Genomic DNA, 26,638 nt, shown 5'->3' with positions numbered 1-26,638 from the left:
AGAAGGCTCTGTCCTCCATCGTAAATGGAGTAAATGCTAAGTTAAATGCACCTTTAATGAAATATGTCCACAGATAGTGTTTACAGGTGTTATGAAGGATTTGTTTTGTTCAGTTCTGGTGACTGAATTTTCATTGACCACTCTCTGTGTGATTACTCTTTTATTAAGTTATTCCACCTGAGTACTCAGTACTAAGTGCTCTGAACTCTTCCCACTGTCCACTGACCACTGGTGTGTTCAGGCTGTGATAACTCATGAACTGGGTACAAATTGTTAGTCATTGTTTCTGTTGCTTGAATAGTAAGGCAAGACTAAAATAATAATTACTTGGCTGAAATGTTTCCCAAATGAAAAAAAAAATTATTTGAAACATAAAATGACTTGCTTGTATATTTTTGTTCAGTGAAATTGAATACAATTAAAAACAACCTCTATAAATCTAGGAGCCAGGATCTACTGGATATAGGACAAGTTTTACAGCATAATAATGTAAACATGTTTTTTTTTTTTTAATATCAGAAACATTTTTGCCAAAACAAACATGTTTAAACAGCTCTTCTTTGAATAAATTTAAGAACTTCTGTACCCAGCTCCTCCTATGGATCAGCCGCCACTGGTGAAAGACCATGAAAGTATATATCATATCAACCAACCAGTGGCATTGAAGTATCAAAATCAGCATGTTAACTTGCTTCTGAACTGCTCAGCAATGAAGAAATAGCTTGAGGATTAACAAGTGGTGCCAGGCACAACAAACCCCACCCCTTGCATCTATTGCAGCGTATTTTGGCATGGATCCAGCTGATGTCATCATGTCTATGGGTGTGCTGATGTCAGCTTATCATTCGCTTCTACATGCGTGGCAAGTTTGAAGTAAATTGAAACAAAATTGATGTTTTTATAGACATTTGATATTTCACTCATTGTAACTAAATGTGGGGGGGGGGGACTAAAAAAAATCATATAAAATTGGAACTTTGACCTACTGTTCCCAAAATGTAATGATATCTATTCTGTGTCACTAGCAATCTATAAACCCAATTTGATATGAATCTAACCAATAGTTTTGCTGCTACAGACATTTGAAATTTCACCCATTATAAGTAAATGGGGAAACAAAAAGATTTTAAAAATAAATACAAATTTTGAACTTTGACCTACTGTTCTCAAAATGTAATTAGATCTCTTCTGGGTCACTGGCAGTCTTTAAGCCCAGTTTGGTATGAATCCAACCAATAGTTTTGCTGCTAGAGTTTTAACAAACAAACCAAACTAAAAACAATACCCTTTGCCTCCTAGAGTAAATATTGAATGCTTAGGCTAAGAATGATTGTTTTTGTTTTGTTTCTTAACTAAAACCGATGGAGCTGAAAATCAGGGGGTTTTGTTAATCGTAGCTTTCTCCTTTCTGTCCGAAAGAAAAACGTAAATAGATGACCTGATGTTTCCCTCTTTTCTGAACAAGTGAAGCCACTTTCTGTAATGATGATAGAGTAGAGTCACGTCTGATGGAGTATTAACAGTGATTAACAGGTAATTGCACTTGTCAATCACATTTTTAATCCCGCATTAACTGTCTGAAACACCTACAAGTAGCAAAAAAACCCAAAAAAAACCCTCTATGTCAGGGTAGATTTTCTACATCCCAAAACACAACCTAGATTTCAGCTCCCTTCACATTAGACTAGTGTTACCTTTGGATCTCTGGTAATTTGTACTTACTGCTGAAGCCGCCTGTGATCCGTGCGAATTGGCCATGTTTGTAATTTGCAAGGTAAATCTTCCACAACAAACTCCCTTTCCTATTTCAGCAAACACAGATGACCTATGATAATATTAATCCCACGTGAATCCATTTCTCTGTGATTTTGTGTGATTTGCAACATTTTTGGTATCTGTCACACATTTACGTTTCCTGGTTGAGGACTTTAGAGGCTGCACTGGTGAAGACAGAGAAAGTTTTCGAATCTCATATTACAAATTAACATGGATATTCAGTGAAAGAGCAAACTTAAATCCTTCACAAAGCACCTCAAAAAATGGTGAGATGCATGACATGCATGGCAGGACAAGAGTAAAGAATGTTTTTCTGTCTTAAAATAATTATCTATATAAGCCTTAACATCAGAATTGAGAAATAATAGCATTACATTTATGTGAAAAAAACAGACTTTGCTTTTCCTGTGAGAAACCGAAGCAGATATAAAGTGTTAATTTCTAAACCACCAGAGGTCTACGGGTTATCCTTGTCCCTTGTAAATATAGCTTTAGGTGCAGAAGACTAATTTCTTCTTGAATTATAAAATGATGAGATAAGTTTTACTAAGTGAAGCCAAATGACTGACACTTCAAGTCCCATACCCTCAGAGAACCATCCCCCAAAAGTCTGCAAAGCATTTTGAGTTCATGTTTTTCAGCTCACTGTTTCAGAAAAGCACCCATTGTCATTGCTGTCATCAACACCAGGTCAAGATGCAGCAGATCGATGTTTTTAGCGCTCATAAACTCACTGTACATACTTACCTAATGCCAAACGACTGACATAAATGCTTATCTATTTGGCGAACCAGATATTTCCCTCTAGACTTGTTTGACAGCAAAAAAGAGCTGAAACGAGACTGAATATTGGAATTACATTCACCAGACAAACATAATTACATCTTCAAATGAATGATTATGTTACTCGGCATCTGTTGGACAAAAACAAATACCATTTTCATAATACAGTGTGTCACTCAGTGCTTGATGACAGCATCCATCTGTGAATGTAGCACTATACAATGTTTGCTACCTGACTTTGCAATACATTTTATTTGAATGACATCACTTTGGGAAATGCACTTCTGTTAATTGGTTCACGCTCCTAATTAAATGTGTGTAATTATAAGAAAACTTGGATCAGATTATGTGTATTTTTGGCACAATTGCCTCCAGGAGTAAAAAGAGCCTGGCAACAAAAGACATTTTATAGGGTCTTCTCTTCTCATTTGTTTTACTGGTGCTATCAAGAAGTGGAATCTATTGATTGGTTTTAATATAAGCGAAGTATGGATAGCATGAGGTGCTCAAACAAAGAGATCCATTTTCTTTTTCTTCGCGTAAATGTGAGGATTAGTTGGGGGGAAAGTTAGGCTCTAAAGAGAACAATATAATCGATGAAACACAGACTCCTCACAGAAAGAGAGGTAACTCTGCATCGACTACAGGCTGCTCGCACACTCAATCAGATTAACTAATGAAGCAATTATCGATCCAGAGTGGTGCTGCTGGCCGGCAAAGGACTGGCCATTAAGTGGATCTTCCCCTCCCTTGGTCATGCTGAAAATGTCAGGGTCACTGTGCTGGCTGTTTGACACAGTTTACTGAAGCCCAATCTGGAGGAGACTAATCACTCGTCTATACCTCCCAGGAGCAACTGGGCCACTCAGTCCTTTATACCTCCACGGGATTGAGGAAGATTTCATTCATTTGCAAAAAAGCTGGTGAGGAGCCAAATTAACTTGTCCCTAATTTGCTGCTTCAGCTTTGTGAAAATGAAAGAATGCAACATTTGAGGACAGCACGGCTGAAAATGAGTGGTATCCTGTTCCATCTGTAACCCATCCTGCACAGCCACGTCTAGCCGTTGCATTTCTGACAAACCTAGATTTATCTATTTTTAAACTTGAAATGCACCCACAGTAATTAGTGCAGACCTGTGACATGAACAAGTGTGGAGATGGGGGCATATCTTGCTGCAGCATCTCTGCATGTCAAAAATGTACTGCGCACTTTCATTGCCAGTCCATAGCAACACAACTTGTTTGTTTCCATTCTCATAGCAGTAGCAGTGTCACAAGATGTCTCACAAGATGTCAAAATAGGAGTGCTCATTCTTTTATCAAATGAAAAGACAGCGGGAGCTGCTACAGTTCCTCCAATATGACATGATATATTGTAATTCATTATTCTGTGTGTAATCTCTTTCGCCAGTCATGAGGACTGACTGAAAATGCTCTCCTGTGAATACAAATTCAACATGAGATTCAGTTGTATTCTTACCCCACAAAGAAAAGCAAGACATAAGTCTTTCTATAGTCTGCTCACAACAGACTGTTATTTAGCAACAAAACCCGGACTTGGTCTGTTGTTTCCTCATTATTTAGTCCTTGACCACATCTCACCTGAAATCACAATTATGACCGAGATGTTATTGTTTGGTAATTGAACACCACGCTCCAGGCTTGGTCATCAGTCAGTCTCATTCACTTTCACCCACGTGGAAAAAAGGCAAATAGTTCTTTTTTTTTTGCTCAGCGCACCGAAGCAAGAAAAATATTGCTTTGCGGTTAACTTCTAATCAAATTGCATTAGGTTTTCACAGCCTGTGCCCTCACTCCATTTGCACAAGCCATCACAGACCTACATGAATTTCACACCCAGGGTGAGGAATACTTACTTGTTCACCCCGATAGATTGCTCCAGCAGCCCAACACACACTGTGCACATACAGACACACATTTTGTGATCAGACAAGCATGATCATGCATTTACAGCACAGCGGTAAATCATTTTATTTGCACCAAGTGTGGTTTTAATGACATTATACACATGCTCTGATGTTATTTTTACCAACTTCTGAAATTGACTTCCTAAAACTGTCAGTGTTAAGATCATTTTAATGCTCACTTGTCTGCTGAAACAGGCCTCATCTATGGTCACAATCTGTTTGTCATCACAGTGGAAATTTGACTTGAATCCACTTGCATGTCACACAAGAAAAAGTAGATTAAAACTGTCATGACTGAGCTACAAAAGCACCAGTGAGGTAAAGTAAAGGCTCTGTACCAAAGTACTCAGTGCCTGACATTATTGTCATTATTAGCATAGTCATTATATGTACATTAATTAATATAGCGTTACTCAAGTGATGGGTGAATTAATTTCAAAGTAAGATATGGGGGAAAATTTTAATAATTAATTGTGGCTAAATTATTTATGCGGAAATTTCCTTATTATAATTAACCATGGACCCACCACCTATGGTGTACTTACCATGAACCTTTTGTACTTTGCCTGTAAAGCACAACACTGTGTGTTACTGCGCTGTTATCTGCATGAAACAAGCCTAAGGTGGAGGTTAATTGAAAGTATAACAACAGTGTGCGTTTGTGTGTGTGTGTGTGTCTATGTGCTGAAGACAACAGGACCTGAAAGTAACATTTCTTAAAACTACTTTTTTTTTTTTTTTCCTTTTAGCACTTTCCATCATGGTAGGCAACTACAATTGAGACTGAAGAGTTGTGGCTACCTTTTTCTCTAGCTCATTTTTCGTGGTGGATGCAGTTTTCAGTTACTTTGAGATTCAGATTTGATACTCTGATAAGACTGTAAAATGTCACTGTTGTCAGATAAAAGCAACAAAAGAAATGCATGATTGTAAATGTCAGCTTTCCAGATCCATTTGACAGACTGAATACAGTTTTTTTTTAACTTATTTGGCAGGATGAGAGCTGCAAAATTGTAAATATATAACTAAATACATTCAATATGTCTTTTACATTGCACATTTTAACTTAGACATAGCTACTGCTACTATTTAGGTTGTACTGTAGCCTCCTTGTTCCACCTTTGGCTGTTCTGCATGAAATCTGCTTCACTGAAGGTTCCCCCTGTTTGCGCATTTGTGTGTACGTGGGGTGTGTGCGCATGTGGAATGAAAAGAGTGAAAGAGCAGGGTTGGGGGATTGAAAGGGGGAGTTGAGAAAGGTTGAGGGAGCATGGGGTGAAGGGGTGAATTTAAGGAGGGGGTTCTTAAGAAAAAGGATGGGCTATGGAGGAGGGGGGGGGTGTGCACTTGTGTGTGGGAGGAAAGAAGGAGGAGGAGGAGGAGGAGGAGGAGGAGGAGGAGGAGGAGGGGTGGGTGAGCTGAAGAGAGAGAGGCAGGAGGAGTGGGAGGGAGGGTGACAGGGGAGGGTGGGGGGTATCAGGGGCGGGGCTGCAGACAGTATCCCCCGCCCTCGCGTTCGTCTGTGCCCCTCACAATTACCTGTTCCACCAGAACTGATGCGAGCGCGACTTGGCGAGCACATGCCACAGTGGGAAAGGAGCCAAAACTGAAGTGAGCCGCCTTTTTACAAGCCCAACACCGGACTGAGCGGAGGACCACTTCAAGTCCCCAAGAATTAGACCAGTAAAGAACTCAACCAAGTGGTTTAAACGCACCTCTGAAACAGAACCGAGGATCTGTAAAACTCGTCAGGATGCACTTGTTGTCCGCCGGTTGCCTGTGCGCCTTCCTTACCGCCGCGCTTCTCCGCCAAGGTAACCTATTGTCTCATTTCCTCTGTGTGTGTGTGGGGGGTGTATGTAGTGCGTGTGTGTGCGTGTGTGTGCGTGCGCTTTTTTCCACGCGGGGTGAGGTTTGAGGAACAGTCCCAGGTGTCACATGCAGGTGAAACTAAAACTTCAGCCCGGCTTCTGGACCACATTTAAGGGGGATAAGTGTAAGCAGGGACGGTGGAGTTAGAACTTATTAAATCACAATAATAAATAAATAAATAAATAAAATAAATAAAATAGTTCCTGTAATTCATAGGTGACATAAGTATTAGGTCATGGATGATCTTAGAATGTGATTTGAGTTTAAATGCATTATTATTGTTATTTCCTGTATCTAAAAGTGTACAATGTCACCAGTTTAAATCTACCATCTGCGCGTAAATTACATTTTACGCATTAGAATTAAATAAGATGAGTGACTTTTAACTCCACTTAAGTAAAAAAGATGCTTTTGTATTTTTAATAAATAATGGTGTCGGCTTATGCATGGACGTAAACTCCGTCTGTGAAATGGGATCTCGGCCATTGTGCCACATGTGCCACTCTTTTCTTCTCCAAAATGATGGGAGAGGCGGTGAGGTAGTTATCACCCCCCATGTCTTCACATGTGCTCACTCTATGATGTCATCGTGATGCCTGATTTTTTTCATGTGTTTTCCCTCCTGTTAACCGGGCTGCTGAGCACAACGACGCTGCACTTACACATCCTTTCTGATTTATTGTAATTATGGGCTGCCTGTTGGGTGGGGAAAGCACTCCTGTTGGGCTGCCTCTCTTAATTACATTGAGGATAGGACTCATTTTGGATGTGGGCAGTTGTTAAGAGGTTGTTCACAGGCATGCTCCCAAGTTTGAGGCATGAAATTTACTTGTTGTACATGCATTAGATTTGTATTAAGTGGCAATTTCCATTTATTTATTCAAGTAATAGAGTCATTCTTCTCTGATAACACGAGGAAAGAAGAAGGAGAGGAAGGGAAAATGTAGCTGCTACTCCTCATTGTGCAAAATATGTTTATTCCCTCTTTCTTGTTTCCTTCCTCTCTGTTGTGTGAGCCATGACAGGCCAACAGGTAGCAGCACCATGTGTTCCCATCACTCAGCCAGGCCATTAAGCAAAGCTGCACCAGAGCTCCGACTGTTCCCTTGGAAAGAAAGGGGTGGAGAGGTTGATCTCACTGTACTCCCCTCCACCTCGTCACACTACAGTGGCGCCTGTTGTTGTAAATTAACACCATGCAGCACCTATCAGTCAGGCTCAGGTGGTTTATTTGAGAGGAAACGAATGGCCCTTTTGAGGTGTTTTTATACCGCCGTTCCACTGCAGTGCCGTGTGTTTGAGACTGGAAGAGAGTGCCCAGAGTTGGTAATGAGGTTAGACTTTATGGTCGTCGACACTTGTGTGTGTTCGACAGGCACGTTGTCTTAAGTGATGGGCGAGACATGTGTGTGTTTGCTTGGACAACAGATGGCCAGGCCAGGGATGTCTTCTAGTATCCCGGTTGTTGAAGTGTTGTTACAGAAAGTCACCTTTTTACACTCAACCATGAAACATTCTTTGGAATCACTACAAATCAGAAAATATTTATGGCTTTTGTCAGTGGGTTCAGTATGAGCAAAATCTTACTGAGGTAGATTATTGAGTTTGGGATTTGTAATAAAACTACATCGATACTTTAATCAAAAACAGATGTTAGCTTTATTGTATTTGAAAAGATGAAAAAGAAACAGCTTGAGGGGGTTTCAGCGTTAAAGGCCAAGAAAGAGGCAGAGCAGAGAAAAAAAACAGCCTCTGAATTACTCTAAGAACAAATAGTCTGGAAAGATGCATCTGTTTTTTTGTTCACTCACTTGTCCCCACCCTTCCCCCACCCATGGCCCCTCCTCGCCAGACAGCGCTCGGTGTCACAGCTGGTATTACATGTCAAGCAAGCAGGGCTCTCCCTTCGCTAATGGACTAATCTCTTAGCGGGGTCACCCAATTTCACCTGAGATAGATTCACTCTCCCTTCTTTCATCTTTAACTAGGTTATGTCAAGGCTTGTCTCGTGAATGTTGCGATGCTAATACACAGGAAATAACAGCCTTAATTATATCCTGGGTTTATATGTAAGATTATGTACAACTATGGATTTGTGTGCTTGTGCACGTCCCATCTTGTTTATAGGTACTTTCCTCTTGATGTCTGAAGACTGCTTGTGGTTGTTTCCCCTTCTGAAAAGAGATTTCTTTGTGACTTGCAAAGTATTGTATCCCTTCATGCAAAATTCAATGCATTCATGAGAAGTATGGCAACTGAACCGAATCATGGCTTTGAATAGAGATGCTGCATCTTTCTTCACTTTGTGCTACCATTTTAGCACTTCCTGTCTTAAAGTAGATGTAATGAATTTTGTCTGTTGATCAATTTTTGGAAATATAGACTATCTGTCTAGCAGTCAAAAGAAAAGTTGTGAAGAGAAGTAATTACACTTTCAGTAAGTACAAAATAATAAAGGAGAATCTGCAGATTTGATAGAAATAGGTGCATTATCTTTTTTATACTTTTCAGTCTCTTGCTGTTGTTGAACACAATGAAAAATGTATGTAAGTCAGGCTGAAATCCTCTTAAACTAACAAAAGAATGAAGCCGCTATTAATCAGAAGTTCTCACTCATAGCTTGATTGCTGAAAATTGCCTAAAATGTGCAGGGTACCCAAATTTAGCCACTCTCAATATCTCATAAAACTATCTAGGACTCTCATCTGTCCTCAAAGTGAAGTGTGAAGTGGATTTTTCTTCTCACATCACACCATTTTTTGTTGTTGTGATGTACGACTCCACTTTTATTTTTGAGGCCAGATCAAGTGGTGACATGTGGACACATTTCCTGTTCAGTAACCTCTGTGTTGAAAACTAAATAACTTATTTCCATGTTTAATACATGTATGAACAGGTCTCACTAAGTACTTTAACATGACACATGTTACAATTTACAAAAACAAAACCCGGGGTCACAGGGACTCAATATGAACATCTTTTTTTTTTTTCACTTTACACAAATGTACAAAACATGCTGTTCTCTTAAAAAAATGATCTTAAATGAAACATATAGCTTTAGCTATGATGTTAAACTACAACTGTGATCAATATCGGATAGAAATATTTAAATGTAAAGTTTTTATGAACACAAATGTTGTGATACAGGGACAGCAGTTTGTCACTTTGTTCAGTATCAGAATAAAAGACTTTGCTGGAACTAAAACACTACAAATATACCAATAAACTTTTATTTAACATACATATTACAACTGAAGGGATATATACAGCTAATAGTGGAGCATATTTTACAAATAATTGGATTGTACATAACCTTTCTGTATTCTTGTACTGTTGAATAATTAGTTCCTACAGATTAGCAGACTTAAAATATCACTTATACAAGCAAGAAACAATATTATTATTAACGTTAATAGTGCATTTACATATTTTAGTCCTTTTTAGGTTGTATTTTTTATTGATTATATCTTTTTTTCCTACAAGTGATGCTGAAATTGTATAAACAGTTCCATAAAATAGAGTTCTTAAACTAAAAAAATGAGCCTATTTGAGAAATGAGAGGTGAAACTTTAATATTTGACACTGATGTTCACTTTCGCTTGATCTGGCCCTTGGATGAGTTCCAGTTAGACAGATCTCAGAATTGGGAGTGTAAAGTCAGACAGTATTACTGCCGTTGCATACAGAAAAAAAATCACAGAGCAGTTGAGACGTAAGGAAGAAACAGATGTTCAATATAGAGAATTTACATCAGACAAGATGGCTGATTATGTGCTCCTCAGACGCTGATGAGAATTTAGAAACAAGTTGAAATGTGACCAGCATGCAAAGGTGCTACCCTGAGAAAAAAAGAAAAAAAAAAAAAAAAGAGGGAAATTTTCATGGGTTATTTAGACAGTCAGAGTGATACCATAAATTAAAGTTGTGTTCGATTGGGGAGCCCTGTGTCTGTTCCCATCAGGGGGTGCTGAATTCCTACCAGCGCCCCTGGCACTGGTGTTTATAGCCTCAAAGTGAGGATCAAGCTTAATTAACTGACACAGTAACTTTAGCTTTAAATTACAAATGTCTAAATATAAAAAGGAAATTGCGGGTGAGTGAAAATAACCTGAAGTTTTAATTCTCTTAATGAAATGTGGCTGTTACACAACAATCAGTGTTGCAAAGAAAAGACCAAAGGGCAGGTTATATTTCTTAATTCGAGTCTCAAACTAGGAATTAGCATATTAAAGTCAACTACTAACCTGAGGAGAAGACTCATACAGAAATGCTACAGAAATCGGACAGATGCATCAGCTTGTCCCTGGAGAGATGATGCTCATAACATATGCGTCTGTACCATATGGTATAGTAACTTTGCTCTGCTACACATTAATTAAAGGCAGAATAATCAATAAATTCATATCCTGCTCGGAACTTCATGCTTAAAACAAAGAGAACAGACACGAGGAACTCCATCACTATGCAACAGAGTTCCATATAGAAATGTATTCCTGCTTTGCTTTTTGTCTTTGTTTGCTCTGTGCCTCACACAAAGCCTTGCAGTGGTGTACACTCACACAGTGTTGCTCAGCCTCCACCCCCAGCAGGACGCTGAACAGGTGGAGCAGTGTTGGTTTAGGGCCATGAAGGGGGCGAGTGTCTCTTTATGATTCCTGCTTGTGTGTGCAGTTGTTGGAAGAAAAGCAATGTGTTCCCATCACTCATGTAACTACCTCACTGTTACTCAATAATAACTTTAAATCAAGCTTGATTAAAATTCATTCTCTTGTGGCACAAGGTCCAAAATATCAAAATTCAGTCCCAATAAAAAACCCCTCACCTTTTGATTTGATGCAATGAAACAGCAATAAAGAAATAAGCTACCACATGAACCTGCTGAGTTTCCTACATGTCACACTCTACTGGCCTTACTGAGTGGGGAGATGTATGAGTGGCTTTGCCTTGAGAAAATAAAAGGACTTGTGTGGCAAAAGCAATCACTCTCAGCCAACGACTCAATTGGAAAAAGACCTTTTGTTCACGTCTGACAGTTTTACACACAGGATTATCAGTAAAACAGCAGAAAGTGAATCTTAATTACACTTTGGTGATTGGCTTGCTCCACTTTTAGAGCAGAGTGTGAGATATATTCAATTTTTATAATCTCAGCTGAAATTGCCTCTTCAGCTGTCCATTTTTGGTTTAATTTGCTGGTCAGGTTCATAAAGGCTGGTGGAATTTATCACCATAATGAGTTTTTAAATATATATATATACTGTTTTAGGCTTTTATTGTTTCAACTGTAGGGAGATGATTTTAAACTAAGAAAGAATGTTTTACTAAATGCACTCGAATCGAAGTTTCCCATTTTCCCAGTTTTTGTGAAGCGTTTTTTCCCTCTGCTGTGTAAAGTAATGGTTTATTTGTCATCCAAGGGGAGGGACTAGAGTTTCATTGTTTCAGCCCGAAAAGAAAGGCTTAACAACAGGAGAGAGATGACTGTGCTATGCAGTAGTGCTTCTTTCTTTATGCAGGAATACCCCCATTGAAATGCATGAAGGTATCCTTGGTTTTGGTGAAAGACCAACGGCAGTCTGAAATTGGGCAGCCCTTGTTTCAGGGACAAAAAGTGAGGTTGTTTCTGTCTTTTGTCATTGATGCAGCCCCCAGCTTTCACTGGATTCCTGTGGACTCCTGCCGACTGTATTGTGAGGTTGGCTCTTTTTAAACAAATGAGTGTATGATAGCGACTTCTTGCTCCCGCTCCTCTCTTTGTCATTAATATGGAACAGCACACACCCCTCTGAGAGGGCACAGAGTAGCTGCTGCCTGTCCCTACCCTTCACATGTGCAACCTGACTGGGGAGGGGGGCATCTCTGCTCCATATGAAAAGCCTGAGGCCACACCCATCTTTAACAAGGCCTGGATCTTTGTTCAAATTCTCTATCAGAATCATTGCTTTATTTTAATGAATTCTTTTTGGGGCCTCCATTAACTGTGATGTTAATTGTCAACCTCAGAGAATATCTAAGGGACCCTATAAAGCAGCGCATGTCTGTTGAAAGCCATCGTGTAGGGGCTGATGGTGGCCTTTGTTGTTTTAAATTACATTTCATTAACTTTTTTTCTCATTAAAATCTATGTTATAAAAAAAATGGAACAGTTCCATTGTTTCTGCCTCTGAGCGCAGAATATCTCCATGTGGGAGTGTCAAAGGAGGTCAACACTGAATCTCTGATATTTATGCCTGCCCTCCCTTAAAGTCATTATTTCTGCCTATTCCTCAGAGTCAAGTTTCAAGACATGAGTTTGCTATTGTATTAAATCTTTATTTTGACTTTGTCCGAGGTTCAGGGAAATCACTTGGTTTCACACAGCTTTTGTACAGAAGGTGAAACATTCATTTCAAGCTTCAGGGCAACTAATAAATTGCATGGAATATTGTCTTTGGAATCATCTTGTGTTACATCCAGAGTTCTTCTCAATACTGAGAAGTGACTCTGTTCTTTCTGATGCTGCTTAGCAAATCTTCATTCATGAAGTCCCCCGTTATGTGTTGGCCATAGAGAACTGACACAATAGATTTTATGTCTGCGTTTGACCTCGCTTTTCACATTCTTGCCATTTTAAAAGCTGTTTCTTTGTGTTGTACTGATGTCCACCACCCTTCTCTCATAGACTGCAGCAGCAGTCTGTGGTGCCTGAAGCTATCTTTGATTACTGCTGCTTCGGTTGAACTTGCAGAAGACAGCAGCTCTCATTCAGGGAGACTCTCATTCAGAGAGGATACCACAAGTATATGTCTGGTTGGAATTAAAAGACTGGTGTTCTGCAGGAGCTGAGTAAGAAACGTGATAAAAAGTTAAATGGTTGACCCACCTCTGTGGGTCATCAGTGAGTCGGTACCTTTGGGACTACCCTTGAGTCTGAAAAGAAATGTCTAAAACATACTCAAGACTCTCATACTTTGAATCCATCTGTTTTCTCCATTAGGAATCTTGAAACACTCCTTGAATAGATAAAAGATTATATAAAATGTACCCTATAATAGAGTCTTTGTCCAGTATGTTGGCGCACTACGTTCCAATGATTATGGTCTATTAGGTGGAGAAATTGGTTGAAACGTTGTAGACGTTGCATAAAAATTAATGTAGTTATTTAGAAAACAAGAACACACAACAACCATGAATATGTTGGCCTCGGGGTATGCTTCTGAGTTTACCAAGAAGTTTCACATCTGCCTAATTTGTAACTTCTTGGTAAAACCATGATTAAGTGATAAGAAATGTAATCCTCACAACAGATTATAGGGTCTTATTCAAAACCACCGCGTTGTAAGAAAATGCAGCTGCAGCAGTGTCTCTGCTTGCCTCACATTCAGTGTCAGTTTTTATTCATAGGAGTCAAGTGGAGGCTTTTTGCATGGCAATTACCCCACTAGAGATGCTTTGTTGATGCATGACTTGTAGATGTGTTTTATGATAAGATGCTCTACTTTGCTAAGTATTTGGCTTTGTCACCACCAGACACTAGAAGGAAGGTGAAGAGATACTTGTCTGTTAATTGGATGCAATACTTAATTTTCTAATGGGAAATCTTAAGAGGTCAAGTAGCCTCATGTTCCTTGGGAGAATTTCTAAACATTACAATCCCACCAGTGCAATTTAAATGCTGACATTTGTACTGACTTATCCTCTTAGTACAAAAAAATATATGCATATGACTCATGCTTTTTCTCTGACTCAACAGCAGGGTGGTCACAAAAGAAAAAAAAAAGGAGTGTTTAATAGTAAAGTCACAAGCAGCCTGTCTACTGCAGGCCCATGTCATATAAAAATGCATTATTGCAATGTCTGGCCTAGCTACAGAGTGAGGATGTTGTTAAATGAACTTTGCAGTGTTAAATATTGAGTAATGAAGATGCCATAACCCATTATGCTACCACCCCCCCCCCCAATATGTAGTAGATACAGAAAAGATGACACATCATTTCCTCCTTTAATGATAATGCATAGAATCAAGCCGCAAGAACTCTGACAATGAGAAATGAACAGTGATTACTTTATGGGGATGTTTAAGGTGAAGTGGCCTGGCTTGTGTACTATTTTCGGTGGAAATCTCAGAATTACCTGTCGTATTGTGGACAGCATCCTACAACACACGCATTCTTAAACAGAGCCATTAGAAACCCAGACAACATCACAGCTACAGTTTGTCATTAGATGTATATATGTGGAGACGTTAATATCTTCCGCAGGGATTTTAATAATTGAAGTAACTTTGTTACCTTTTTCATCTGGGCTGCATTTCCTCAGACATTAAGCTTGATTGAATATGCATGTATTGATTTTTTCCCCCTTGTCCTCGATAGCGTCTTGTGCTTACTCGTTTTTCCTGTCTTGGGTCATTACATCTGCAAATATGCAATTTTCATATTAATAACATAATATGAGCATGAACATTTAATTTCCCCCCATATCTCTTTTTACAGTTATCTTTTGTTCTCTTGTTGAAAAAATCTAATTATAAAAAGCAAAAGTAAGGCTGGAAGCCAGCAGCTTCATGAAGCTACACCAAGGCAGAGCGATACTTTGAGCTGTTGGAAATATCAGTATGCTCTCAAGGCCATGTTAACATGTAGAATTGATACTTTACAATTAACATTGTTGATCATTTAGTGTAAGTCTGCCAGCATTAGCTTATTAGCACCAAACAGACATACATTTTGCTGTAGTTTGTCTCTAACCTTGGAACCTGAAGCTGCTGCAAGAAGAAATATTCATCATTACCATCATTCTGACTGGAGCCCAGCATTTACCCAGTAGACCATTCTCGCTGCAGATACTTTGGCTTGTTGCTGCAAGAAAAACACAGGTAATTCTAATAACATTATTGATGGTTCTGTTCCATTTAAGTGTCCCAGAGCCATGCTGAGTAGACACCATGTGCAAACCAAAACCCTGGAATGATGCATCTACATAGCATGCAGCAGCTATAAAGCTATTAAATCTGTGTAATATCTGCCATAACAAGTCAAAATATTTGGAGTGGAAAAGGTTCATTCTTTAGTTCTTGAGGCATTTCATTACAAATACGAAATTTGAGCCTTATATTGGTGACAGTGGTGAAAGTCAGAGCATTGTAGAAATCATTAGGATTCATCCTCTGGGGAATAAGAATGTCAGAGCCAAATGTGAACAGCAACCCATGCAATAGTTGTTGAATTATTTTATTTTGGACCGAAATGGTGCACTGGCCAACCCACATTCACCCCCCTAGAGCTACTTGACAATCTCAGCTAAAAAAACATTCCCATTGCGTAGGTAAACTTTATTATCAGTGGTGTTTTTTTGTTCAGTTAAAATTACACCAGTCTTTTCTAGACTTTCAGGGGAGCTTCCGCCCTGAGCCCCTGTTTTGTCTGACCCTGCAGCAGAGGAAGCTCGTTGCTGCAGAGGACTTTGCGAACAGCATGTTGACTCAGTTTGCTTGAAGGGGATATTCTGTGCAGAACATTCCCATGGAGATTTTTTTACTCTTGAGTTCCTTAGGCCACGTTGTAGTTATTCTGAACATCTTTCAGTGGTGTGAGTGTTGTTTGGCACATTTTTGCGTATTGACGTGTTTGTGTGAAGCCGGGTGTCTCTCTGTTACCAGTTTAGCTCACTATGAGATGGGTCTGTTGGGCTTTTTCCTCTAAAAAAAGAAGCTTGTTCTGAACACACCAGACAAGACAAGAGGCAAAAGGGCAGCAGTGTAGGATCTGTAACAGCAGGGCAGATGGTTAAAAGCACTTACTGTGATATATGGCCTCTCTTCATGTCATGTTAGAAGAAGAAAATGTAATGGCCAGTACTAATGAAATTATTATGCCTTAAAGGCCCTTGCACAGGAGAGGACAGTGACATATGCTGAATTACATAAACCGAGAGTAGCTATCTCAATCAGCAAAAACAAAAGAAGCAAACCAAAGCAGGACAGGGTTTGTTGTGACAGTTTTATCTATTATGTGTCTGAAAAAAGAAGATAACACTATTAGTGACCTTGCTTCAACAAAAGACAAATTGTCTTGTGGACAAAAGCGAATTTATTTCACATAAGCAAACAGTCTTCCCTTTATGGGGTAGACAAAGACATCACAGGATTCAACATAGTGCCGCTGGAATTTAAACTAATAAAACCATGTTAGCAGCTCTCCTACCACGTAAATCTGAAAGCTATGAAGTCGCAGGAAGACCCAGTGGCGTGACATCCCCTGTTAATCTCAAACCTTTCACAGGGCTCCATTGAAACGGACGGTGGTCTTTGGGTGTTAAATGTGAAACCACGCAGATTTGACGTACAAGCAGCTACATAATCCTTTGTATGTATTATCTGCATTCCATGTATTCCTCCCGCCGCTCTCTGGTTCACTAGCAGAGGCTTTAGGACCCCTTAGAGCCAAAAACTGAAGCAGGACACAATCTGAAACCGTCATGCTCTCTTAATACCAGCCAGGCTTATTGAAATGGGGAGCCTTCCTTGGTTTGTTTCACACTGAAGGGTTAGAAGGTCAGGTCTGTCACTATCAGTACACAACAGCATACATGACTCCTTGCTCAACTAATGTGAAAGTAGCGGTCTTGTCGTGGCAATTACCAATGATGAAAGCTCACACACAAACCATCTGCTGAACAAATGAATCTATCTACCTTTTAATATTCTCTGTTGTTTACAGAATATCAAGGAATACATTATTGAAACAGGGGAGTAGGTGCTGTGCATCATGTTCGGGCAATAATACAACAATTGCACAAATTTCCATTAATCATCCATTTTGTGTTGAGAAAATATTAGTCCTAGCCCCATGCAGCATCTAATGAGCCACTTTAGGATCAATAACTGAATGCATTCTTGTTTACCCATGTAGAAAAGTGATGAGACCTAGGCTGGTTCATCTTTCTGTCTCTCCACATGTCTGGTTTGGGCTGTGGCTTTGTTTCCATTTCTGCTATGTAGACGAGCGCCCGTTTAAACTTCAGTAGGAGTGTGTTGTGACAGCAGCTCTGATTGGTATCCTCAGGCACCACTTGCAACCCTAATGTACTGTACTGTAGTAATACAGATACTATAATAGTAAATACAACCGCTCCCCTGGGTCCTATCAGCTACAAATGTTCAAAGCTCTTTCTTTTGAGAGAGTTTGGGGTGGGGGCAGGGAAAAGGTGGGGCTGTTTTTGCAGCGGCAGACAGACAGGTACTTGAACAAAAAGCTGATGGCAGCATGGTTAAAAGCAGCTGCAAAATTATAATCTAATTTACTAAATTTACTTCGAACAAGAGGAAGCTTTTAGTCTGATAGAGCTGTCTTTCTCCCTATTTTGACCCTTGGCATACTGTATGTAATATGTGACAAGCTCAAACCGTCTTTAGACTGCTTGTTATCATTATCATAATCTTAAACTATAGCTAACGATATAACAGCCATAAATAATTTGCTTTCAAGTAACGGTTACATGTTGTCAGATATAGAAGTGTACTAATGAATTAATTTGCAAAAATGTTATGGAATATTCTCAGTCAAACCTTTTAATCAGCTAATTTTTTGGTAGTGTCCTCTATGACTTCAGCATTGAGGACCCCTGAGACCAATAATGAAATGCATTATGTATGCTGTCCATCTAATGGATTATATAGGGTCAATATATGATCCAGAGAGGAGACATTTACTAGAAGTCAATCCTGATCCACTTGGCTCTGCTGCTTCAGGCAAAAGAGTCTGGCAGGTTTATGTCCTGTATGTAAAAAAACTGATACCTCCTGTCTGATGTGATACCTCTTGAAGAGACCTGGTGAAACGACGAGCACTTTGATGTCAAGAAGGTTGTTTTGGATGTGTTAGGAATATTTTATAGCTGCCTATTAACACATCTGGGAGAACAGGGGGAAAGATAAAAAACCTCATGGTGACTTGAGGATTTACTTCTGGCACATAAGTTTATGGATATCTGTTTAAACTTTTTTTTTTTTTAAACTTAATTCAGCACATTTTTAAGATTTAACTACAGTAAAAGGCTCCATCTGGAGTATCACACCATCTGCTACACCTCTGTAACCCTAACATTTATTTTATTAGGCTACAAACTTTTATTTTATCATCAGTTTGACTGCGTTTTTAAGCCTTAATTGGGTTGCTTCTCTGATTGCTGGAGGAAAGGAATCTGTAATTTTAATTACACAGGCAAAAAGGAATTTTCAAACAGCAAGTCCTCCCCCTCTGAGAAACTGCATACATTTATCTGTGCCTCGTTATTTCATATCCTAGTAAAAACCACCAGGGTAATATGTTACATATATGATTAGATCAGATATCTGTTATCAAGACTTGGTTAAATTCAGGTGCATGAAACAGAAATGTTTCAAGTGCAGCTGGAGACAGAGGAATGCACTGTGGAAAATGAATCAGAGCTGCAGATTTGTCGTTTCAGGGCATTTGTTGCCTTTCATGCACATTTTCTTTTCTACTGCATCACCATGGGCTGAGCTGTGACTCCTTGTATTTTATCCTTTAGCATGTTTACAATTCTCTCTTGAAGAATTAGCTCAGTGTAGCTTATCAGAAACCCATGTCAAAGCTATCCCAAGGTAAAACTGGTTTGATGTTTGCCTACATTTACCAGAATTCTCCACATACATGTCTACAAGTGCTTCAGCAACTAAAATAACTCTACTTCAAGCCTCCATGGTGGATGCTGGAGAGCAGGAGAAATTCAATAATGCCTATGTCATCCACAAATTAAAAAAAGTTCGAAGGCTGTTTGGCATATGAGAACGTTTACATTTAAATTACTCAAGAAATGGTGATTACTGAAGTGGCTTATAATCATGCAATCTGGATCGACTTTTATTAAACTGTAGCCTTGTGAACCTTTTATACAAAAGTAGCATTTGAAATAAAGTCACTCTTAAATGACTAGACATCCTTTCTTTGATACTTTTCAGTCAAAAACTGAAAGGAATTCTGTGTAAAGAGAATTTTACTTGAAGAATTGTTAATTTCCTTTTTGCTGATTGGATAATAATACAGTCTTTTAATGTTAAGAATGAAAATTGCTTGCTCTTCTACTAAAAGATTCTTTTTTTTTTTTTTTTTTTTTAACCTAGTCTTTAAACATTTCCAAGGTTTAACCTCTGGTTGAGCTCACAGAACACAGATGTGAAAACAATTAGAGAGAAAGGATTATATTATCATTTCCATCATTTCCAAGGTATGTATTATCATTTCCACATATGGTGACCCTCATTAAAACAGGCTTTATCTGAGCAGCAGAGGGATTCAAGATGACATTGCCCTTTTTTTTTTTAATGCAGATACCTACACATGATTTGATAATCTCATATCCACTGTAAACTAGTGATTTTCTCCTAAGCTATGTCTATTTTTAAGACATGACTTTGAAGGGCAAGTGTGCGGGGGTTGTTTTATTACCTTCACAAATTGAGTTTTTAACATTTAACCCAGTCAAGACGTGCAGACCAATTAGCTTCCAGTATCATCTGCAATAGAGAGAAAGTTCATTCATAACTTGGAGGTTTGGTTGCAGTAATGTCAGCTCTAGAAGGATGAAGTCACTGCCAAAATGTTGAGTTACATTAGAATGGGTCAATGAATGAGTAGGAAGCAGCATGGTGGTGCTTTGTTAATGGCCTAATGTTGCCGTTTTTAATGGTACATCATTATGGGAGTTGTTGGTGGATGTTTAGTGTCATGAACGTGAGCTCTCCTCTGATCTGCGTGTAGTCGACCCAACGGGCATCCCACTACCACATCTCCCCTCAGGCCTCCCAGCCAACACCCCTCAAATACATAATTCACGACATAATGGATGTGACTTCTGAGTGCACTTACCACCCGATCACTTGAGCGGGCTGCTGTTTTTAAGAGCAGTCCCTCCACCCATACAGCTCATCTGCTGATGCAATTTATGACATTTTTTAAAGAGGGCTTTACAGACACTCGTGTGGCCGAGTGTGCAGAGGAGAACATTTTAAAGACTAATGATCATGCCACAAGATCAATTTCTGGGAAACCTTATGGTAAGTCATTTAAAGCGATAATCACCCTTCTGTAATATGCTTTTATCTTTCCCATCAGTCTCCTCTCAGTGACAAAATGTGAAAATGAAATGACGCGACCAGTCAAATACACAATATTGGACACCTTTTAACAGTTTTCTATACAGATATGTGTCTTACTTTTACATACTGCACATTTCTAAGATGTGTTTTTACTCATTTCCAAGCCAAGAACTGTTTTTTGATGCGTAACTTAACAATTTCAGCTAAATCAAAAGCCAGATTGTTTCATTTGATTGAGCTGTCAACATGCTTAGAGCAAGACAGTAATTTAAAGAAACTTGAACATCATTTATTTAAGACTCTTGACAGTTTTTCCCTTTTACAATCTCACATTGTACTAATCAAAAGGAAAAATACAAGAGGTACTTAGGAATGAGTTTTTCTGTCTTCTTTATGAATCTTTATGAAAGCATCTTTACGCCATGCCTTAGAGCTGCAGTACTAGTTATTCACAATACAGAAATGAGAGCAGGCTATATGTTGTGGTCAAACCTGAATACATGTGAGAAAGACCTACTGAGACTTTGGCAACGTACCAGACAATTTAAAGTTTATTTGGTTGTTAGGGGTAATTTTTATTGCCTCGCATGACAGATCAGACACGGACCCAGCAGCAACATGTCGAGGCATTTCCTCTTCCCCTACAGTTAAATTTATCTACTCTACAAAACGATTTGTGAGTTGCAGACCACAGGCAGTGACTGTAATGAACCTGAGTAAAGTGTAGTCACAAGGCATCCTGTGCTCCTGAGCTCAACGCACTTTTTCCTTTGAGCTTATTATTCCAGTGCCTACGCTCCTATTCTCACTCCACCTACACAATTAACCCACAGTGGACTCACAAGTGTTTAAATCTGTTCTCAGGGAATTGCCAATGGGTATTCTGGGAATTGTTTTAAATCTCAAAGTGGAACCAAACACAACATGCAAAAACAAGTGCACCTTAGAAGTCTATGGCTGAGACTTCTGAGAGACACGAAACGAAAAACCAATCACATCAAAAATGGTCTTATACGTGCTCCGTTGCAATTATGTCTGTGTATCGTAATGAGATTTTTAATAAAATGCCTGGAAATTTAGCAACGATCCAATGATTGCTATCATGTGTCAGGTTTTGCTTATATGTGATTAATTGGTGCAGTGAAGTCTTAACTTTTCCATTAACCCAGCCTGCATCAAATCAACAGGAACTACAGAAAGAAAACAAAAGTAGTGTAATGTAAAATGACCAAAAGTATTCAAATTGTGGCAGATAGACTGTTAAATCAATTAATTTTATGTAAAGATACAACTTCTTAATCTAACTTTTTTTGTGCTTGAAAGGCCAATAGATGTTTCCTCCTTTTAGAGCTTTTCTACTCTTGTTTGCCTCCTCGTTTCGGTCGTTGACAAGAGACGGAAACAGAAACCTGATCCTTTAGCAGCAGGTCTGCACAGGCACCCGGGCCTCTTCAGGACAAGCCCGAAGTTAGAGAAAATGGAGCCAGCATCTCAGTCACAAGGGAACAATAGGAACCCGACAGGTGGGACTGCAGGCAATACATTAGGCTTGTTCCTGCCTGCTGTTGTCTCTGTGTGTCTGTTGACCACACATGATGAAGCAAATGAACGTTGTTTTCTTGCCTGAGGGGGAGAAAGAGTTATCTATACTATATGTCTTGCTCTTGAAAAATATGTTATTATCTCACACTGGAAAACTCAATTTTATTCTCTGGAGATACAAGTGTGAAGGTTCGAGCTCTTACAAGCCCACTGAAAAATAAAGATACAAGAAGAACACTGATGGTTATGCTCCTAATTTTAATTCCTCCTGCATTCTCTGTTGTGAAACTTCCTACATTTACATTAGAGTTTTGGGCTGTTTTTACTAACTAACAAGCAATATTAACACCGGTTCTGTGAGTGGGCATTTTGTTTGCAGAGCTTGAACACCATTGTTGTTTTTGGAGCACACTGGTTTCAAAATGTGCCCATGCAGCTGGGGTGAAAGAGGGGAGCCATTATGCCTAATAGACTCACACTAATAGTACTGTGTGTTGTATACTCTACATAATTCTCCATTTGCTGTCCATCCTCCTCCTTAGCAGAACACAGGCTTGTTTTGCCCCGAGGTGACAAACATGGCTCTGCGCAATGCAGGCTGCCAAAATGTGTGGGGTTTCTTTATTTAATTTTTTTTTTTTTTTATCTCAGTTTTTAAGGTTTGTTTGTCAAAAAAGAAACCTCTGAATTTTCATGAATTAAAAGGAAGTTAAATATTTGAGCACTCTGTTACTTGGATAATCTGAATTAGCTTTTTAAACCATGAAATCCTCAACTGAAAAAACTCCTGATTAAATTATTGTCTCGATTTTATTTGTCTGAATAATCAATATAGTAACTGATTGCCTGAGGTGCATGTTGGTCTTCTAATTACAACATATTTAGTATAGAAGTTTTCAGTGATTCTTTGTCGAATTAATCCAGTCGAAAGAGGACACAAGCCAAAAAAGTAATATCTGCTTGTATGTTACACAAAGACGATAAAATAAATTGGTCTGCAGCTGAAACTAATTTCCCATTCCAATATTTTTCTTTGCGTGGCTGTACATTGAGTGCTATATTAATGCCAATACAATGTAATATATCACACAACCTTTTCCATCGTGAAACTAATAACTTGTGGAACCTTTCGATAAAAAATCCATTGAAAATGGATCACTTATTAAAAAACTAGAAAGACTACACCAGCCTTGTTCAGCCGGACTGCAGATAGAGCCTGTGGGAAGATTGTCAGAAAATGAAACCTTTGTCCTAAGTCCCTGCGTCCATAAATGGACCTTCTTTTCACATCGGTTCCCTCTAAAAGGCCATTACTCCCTTCTGAAGGTCAAAGAGACGCAGGGCAATATCTTAAGGGTGTTGGGAAGCATTCTGTCCTCAAAAACAGATGGTGTGGCTGAAAATGAGGCTTGGAAAATGACTCCAAATCTGCACGCCTTAAAACCTGCGCAGTCCATTTACCATGATACGCCCTTTGTCTACCCTGAGGTACTTCAGAACAAACTTGTACCTTCTGTCTACTTCTGTAAAATGGATCAATTTAGGCAACAACTGACTCTAGTAATCATTTGAATCAAGTATTTCTTCATTTTACTTTTTATTATGAACAAATATGCTGTTTTTTTCACACAACTGATTGTAAACAAACCAGAAAGTTTTGTTAGACAATGAATTTAGAGGTTACATAAGTATCATGTTTTGTTTTGGACAAACAATTCTACCACTTTTTCTTCACTGCAACATTGTACAGCACATGCAGGACTATTTTTGGCCTGCAGATTCTCATTACATAGAAAGCCACTCAGTTACATGCATTAGCTGTTACCACTAGATAGCTCTTTGTAGTCCTCTAAAAAAAATACAAATAAAGGGTGATGCCCCTAGTTTTATGCTGTTAAGACACTGACAGGCAATTACTATAGGCAGGAAAAAAGCAAAATTATAGAGCACACAATGTTGACGTTGAGAGGGGTGTTTCTCTGATTCTGCCTGTATTGCGAGCTCAACAAAAGACAGAAGTGTGTGAAAAGGATGTTGCACAAGTGTGCTGTCACTTATCCATCAGTGACATGATTACACCCCTTCCCTCGAGAGACTGAGCTAGTGAGGATGCTGGTGTGTATTTAAAAAAAAAATCCTGTTTGCTGGTGTGGAAGACTTCCCTCATCCTCACCGGTGCTATAACAGAATTCAGATTCAATTATTTGTTTGTCATTGCCAGTAAGACATGAGCTAAGTACGCATATGGATCGAAAAAGTTGACAAAACAGCAAAAATTTGCACCATTGCAGCTCATATATTATCAATTGCTGTTAGGATGCTTTGGGGACCCTGATAGGTGGCAGAGTCATTTTCCAATAGTTCAGCTCCCACAGACCTTTCCATATGACAGCTGTTTCTTCATTTTCCTTGACAGCAAATAATGAGAGATTGAGCCTATTAAATCCCTTATCTATTCTAATTTCAGATACTTGATATGTCTAATCAAAATTCCGTGCTTGTTAAATTATTAAAGAAGAGGCAAGGACAAGAGGCGTAATGTTACGGAAGGTTAGGTTTTCTTTGATTTCTTGCTCCTTAGGCAAGCACCGTATACAATAAGAACCTAGCGCTTCCTCAAGTATTATTGATCTAGTTGAAGCAGTTCTGTCTGCCCCCTCACCACTGAAATGCTTCTGAAGTGAGGCTATTTGCCATCAAGTCTTTGTGGACATGCGCCATGGGATCTCTATTCACTCCACAATTCTCATTTTCAGCACTTAATAAGTTTGGGCCTCGGTTTTCTTGTGGATGTTGCTGTGAAAGACATACACACACACCCGGAGCACACACACGCATTCAGGAGTAGGAGGGCACAAGGTAGCAAAACAGGGATATAGAGACTAGTGCGGGGAGGTAGCTGATTTCCCTGGCGAGCTTATATCTGAGCTGTCGTCACCTGTCTCTTCTCAGGGATAGAGGCGCCTTAATCAGGAACATGAAAGCATCTCCTGTGGTGCTGCCTCCTGTCTCTGTCACTTGCCTGTCTATTACTTGATTTACCATCAGACTATTAGCTAATTTTTTGTGTCCACTATAAAAAGCAGGGTAAGTATGAATATTAAGCCTGTGACTCAAGTAACTTTGAATTCAGAGGGCTAAAATGACCTAGATATATAACTTAAAATATATTTTTTATTTCAATTTCTGCACTTTCTGTTGCAGCTGTCAAATAGACAACTTCTATTTGCAAACCATTGTGTGGACGTGTCGCATTTGTGCCTTTGTGCATGTGTTTGGGAGTGGGAAGTCATACTGTTCACTTACTTTTGTTGCTAAGGATTACCTTATCTCAGTAAGCAGCAGGAGCTTTGTCTTCTGTAACTCAACATGTGCGATTAGTTCTCATTGTGTAACAGTGTAATCTGCACAGATAAAGCCCTTTGCTTAATGCAGACTCTTTTAAAGTTCTCACAGAAGCTGAACACAGCTTTATTTGAATATTCCAAAAATGCCTGTTTGAATTTGAAATGTAAGGAGTCTATTATATGACGAGTGCGATAACCTTTTCCAACACTGCAGTGCTTGCAGTGTAACCTGAATGTAACTGACTGTTGTTATTTAACAATTGAAAGATTCAGCAGGGCAGGTTATGCAGCACTCTCTCTGGAGAACTTGCAGTCTCAACACTGGGAAAACATAGGTGGACCTGGTTGCCAACTAGTTTCTGAAAAACATTGGGATGTCTCTTCACCCATTAGATTATTCTGGCAGCAACATGCCCAGGTGCAAGATGTGTGGGCACGTAATCCAGATACTGCAGATTAGTTTTGGCACCTAAAATAACTTGAAAATAAAATGCAGCTGGATAGGACCAGATTTGACACATATGCAAAGCATGTGCCCGTGTCCTGCACACAGAACTCATTAACTCTCTCCTCTTAACAGAATCACAATGTCTCCTTTCTCTTTTTTTTTTTGCCCGGCGTGTGCAATCTTTTCTGCCTGGACCAGAAACCTGCACATCCAGCTGAAGCCCATTCACGCATGAGAGCCACTTTCATTAGATTTACATCAGAAAGAAAAAAAACAGGTATGGGACGACTGCATCAGCATGCTGCGTTCACACCTGCAATCTGCATTCCCTTTTCAGGTGGATTGCACTGATGTACACCCAGATGCCACATTTTTTTGTGTGACCAAGACACTGTGAAATGCATACACAACTTTACAATCCAGTCAATCGTCTGTTTGACACATGTGGCTGAAACAGAGAGGTAGACGCACAGGTGCATTTTTTATTAAATATAACATATAATCCAACCTTCGTCAAGTGCTTGATAACAAAACTTAAAGTGGTCATGCATATTCATTAAAATATGAGGGAAGGTTTAAAAACCTGCAGCTCAGAATAAAACCAGTGACATTTTGATAAAAGAAAATCACTTATTCAGGCTGATCATTGTGTGACTTGACTCTAAATAAGCTTTTAATCCTTGTAATTTACTTAATAATGTGGAAGGAGCCGATTTTAGGTGTGGCAAATCATGGACAAAGACAGCAATCAATGCAGGAAATGGTTTTAATTGTGCTGTAGTCAACAAGTGACAAAGCTGATCCCTGTGTATGGTGAAGCGTTCATGGTGAAACTGTCA

The 26,638-nt window shown here is 39.1% G+C and overlaps 1 protein-coding gene across 2 annotated transcripts in view; it reads left to right on the top strand.

Annotated features, from left to right (window-relative positions):
- Window positions 1-6,035: 6,035 nt before the first annotated feature.
- The window catches only part of LOC115432002 (CD166 antigen homolog), a 36,580-nt gene continuing 15,977 nt past the window's right edge, over window positions 6,036-26,638 (top strand). For both annotated transcript variants that reach the window (XM_030152762.1, XM_030152760.1), the window contains exon 1: window positions 6,036-6,303. In XM_030152762.1, the coding sequence (XP_030008622.1) occupies window positions 6,243-6,303 (61 nt within the window). In that variant the 5' untranslated portion in view covers window positions 6,036-6,242. The remainder of the gene's footprint in view (window positions 6,304-26,638) is intronic.

The sequence above is a fragment of the Sphaeramia orbicularis genome, chromosome 13 (genome assembly GCF_902148855.1).
Source record: "Sphaeramia orbicularis chromosome 13, fSphaOr1.1, whole genome shotgun sequence".
NCBI lineage: Eukaryota > Metazoa > Chordata > Actinopteri > Kurtiformes > Apogonidae > Sphaeramia > Sphaeramia orbicularis.
Note: the sequence above shows the minus strand (reverse complement) of the source record. Positions and strands in the feature narration are given on the sequence as shown.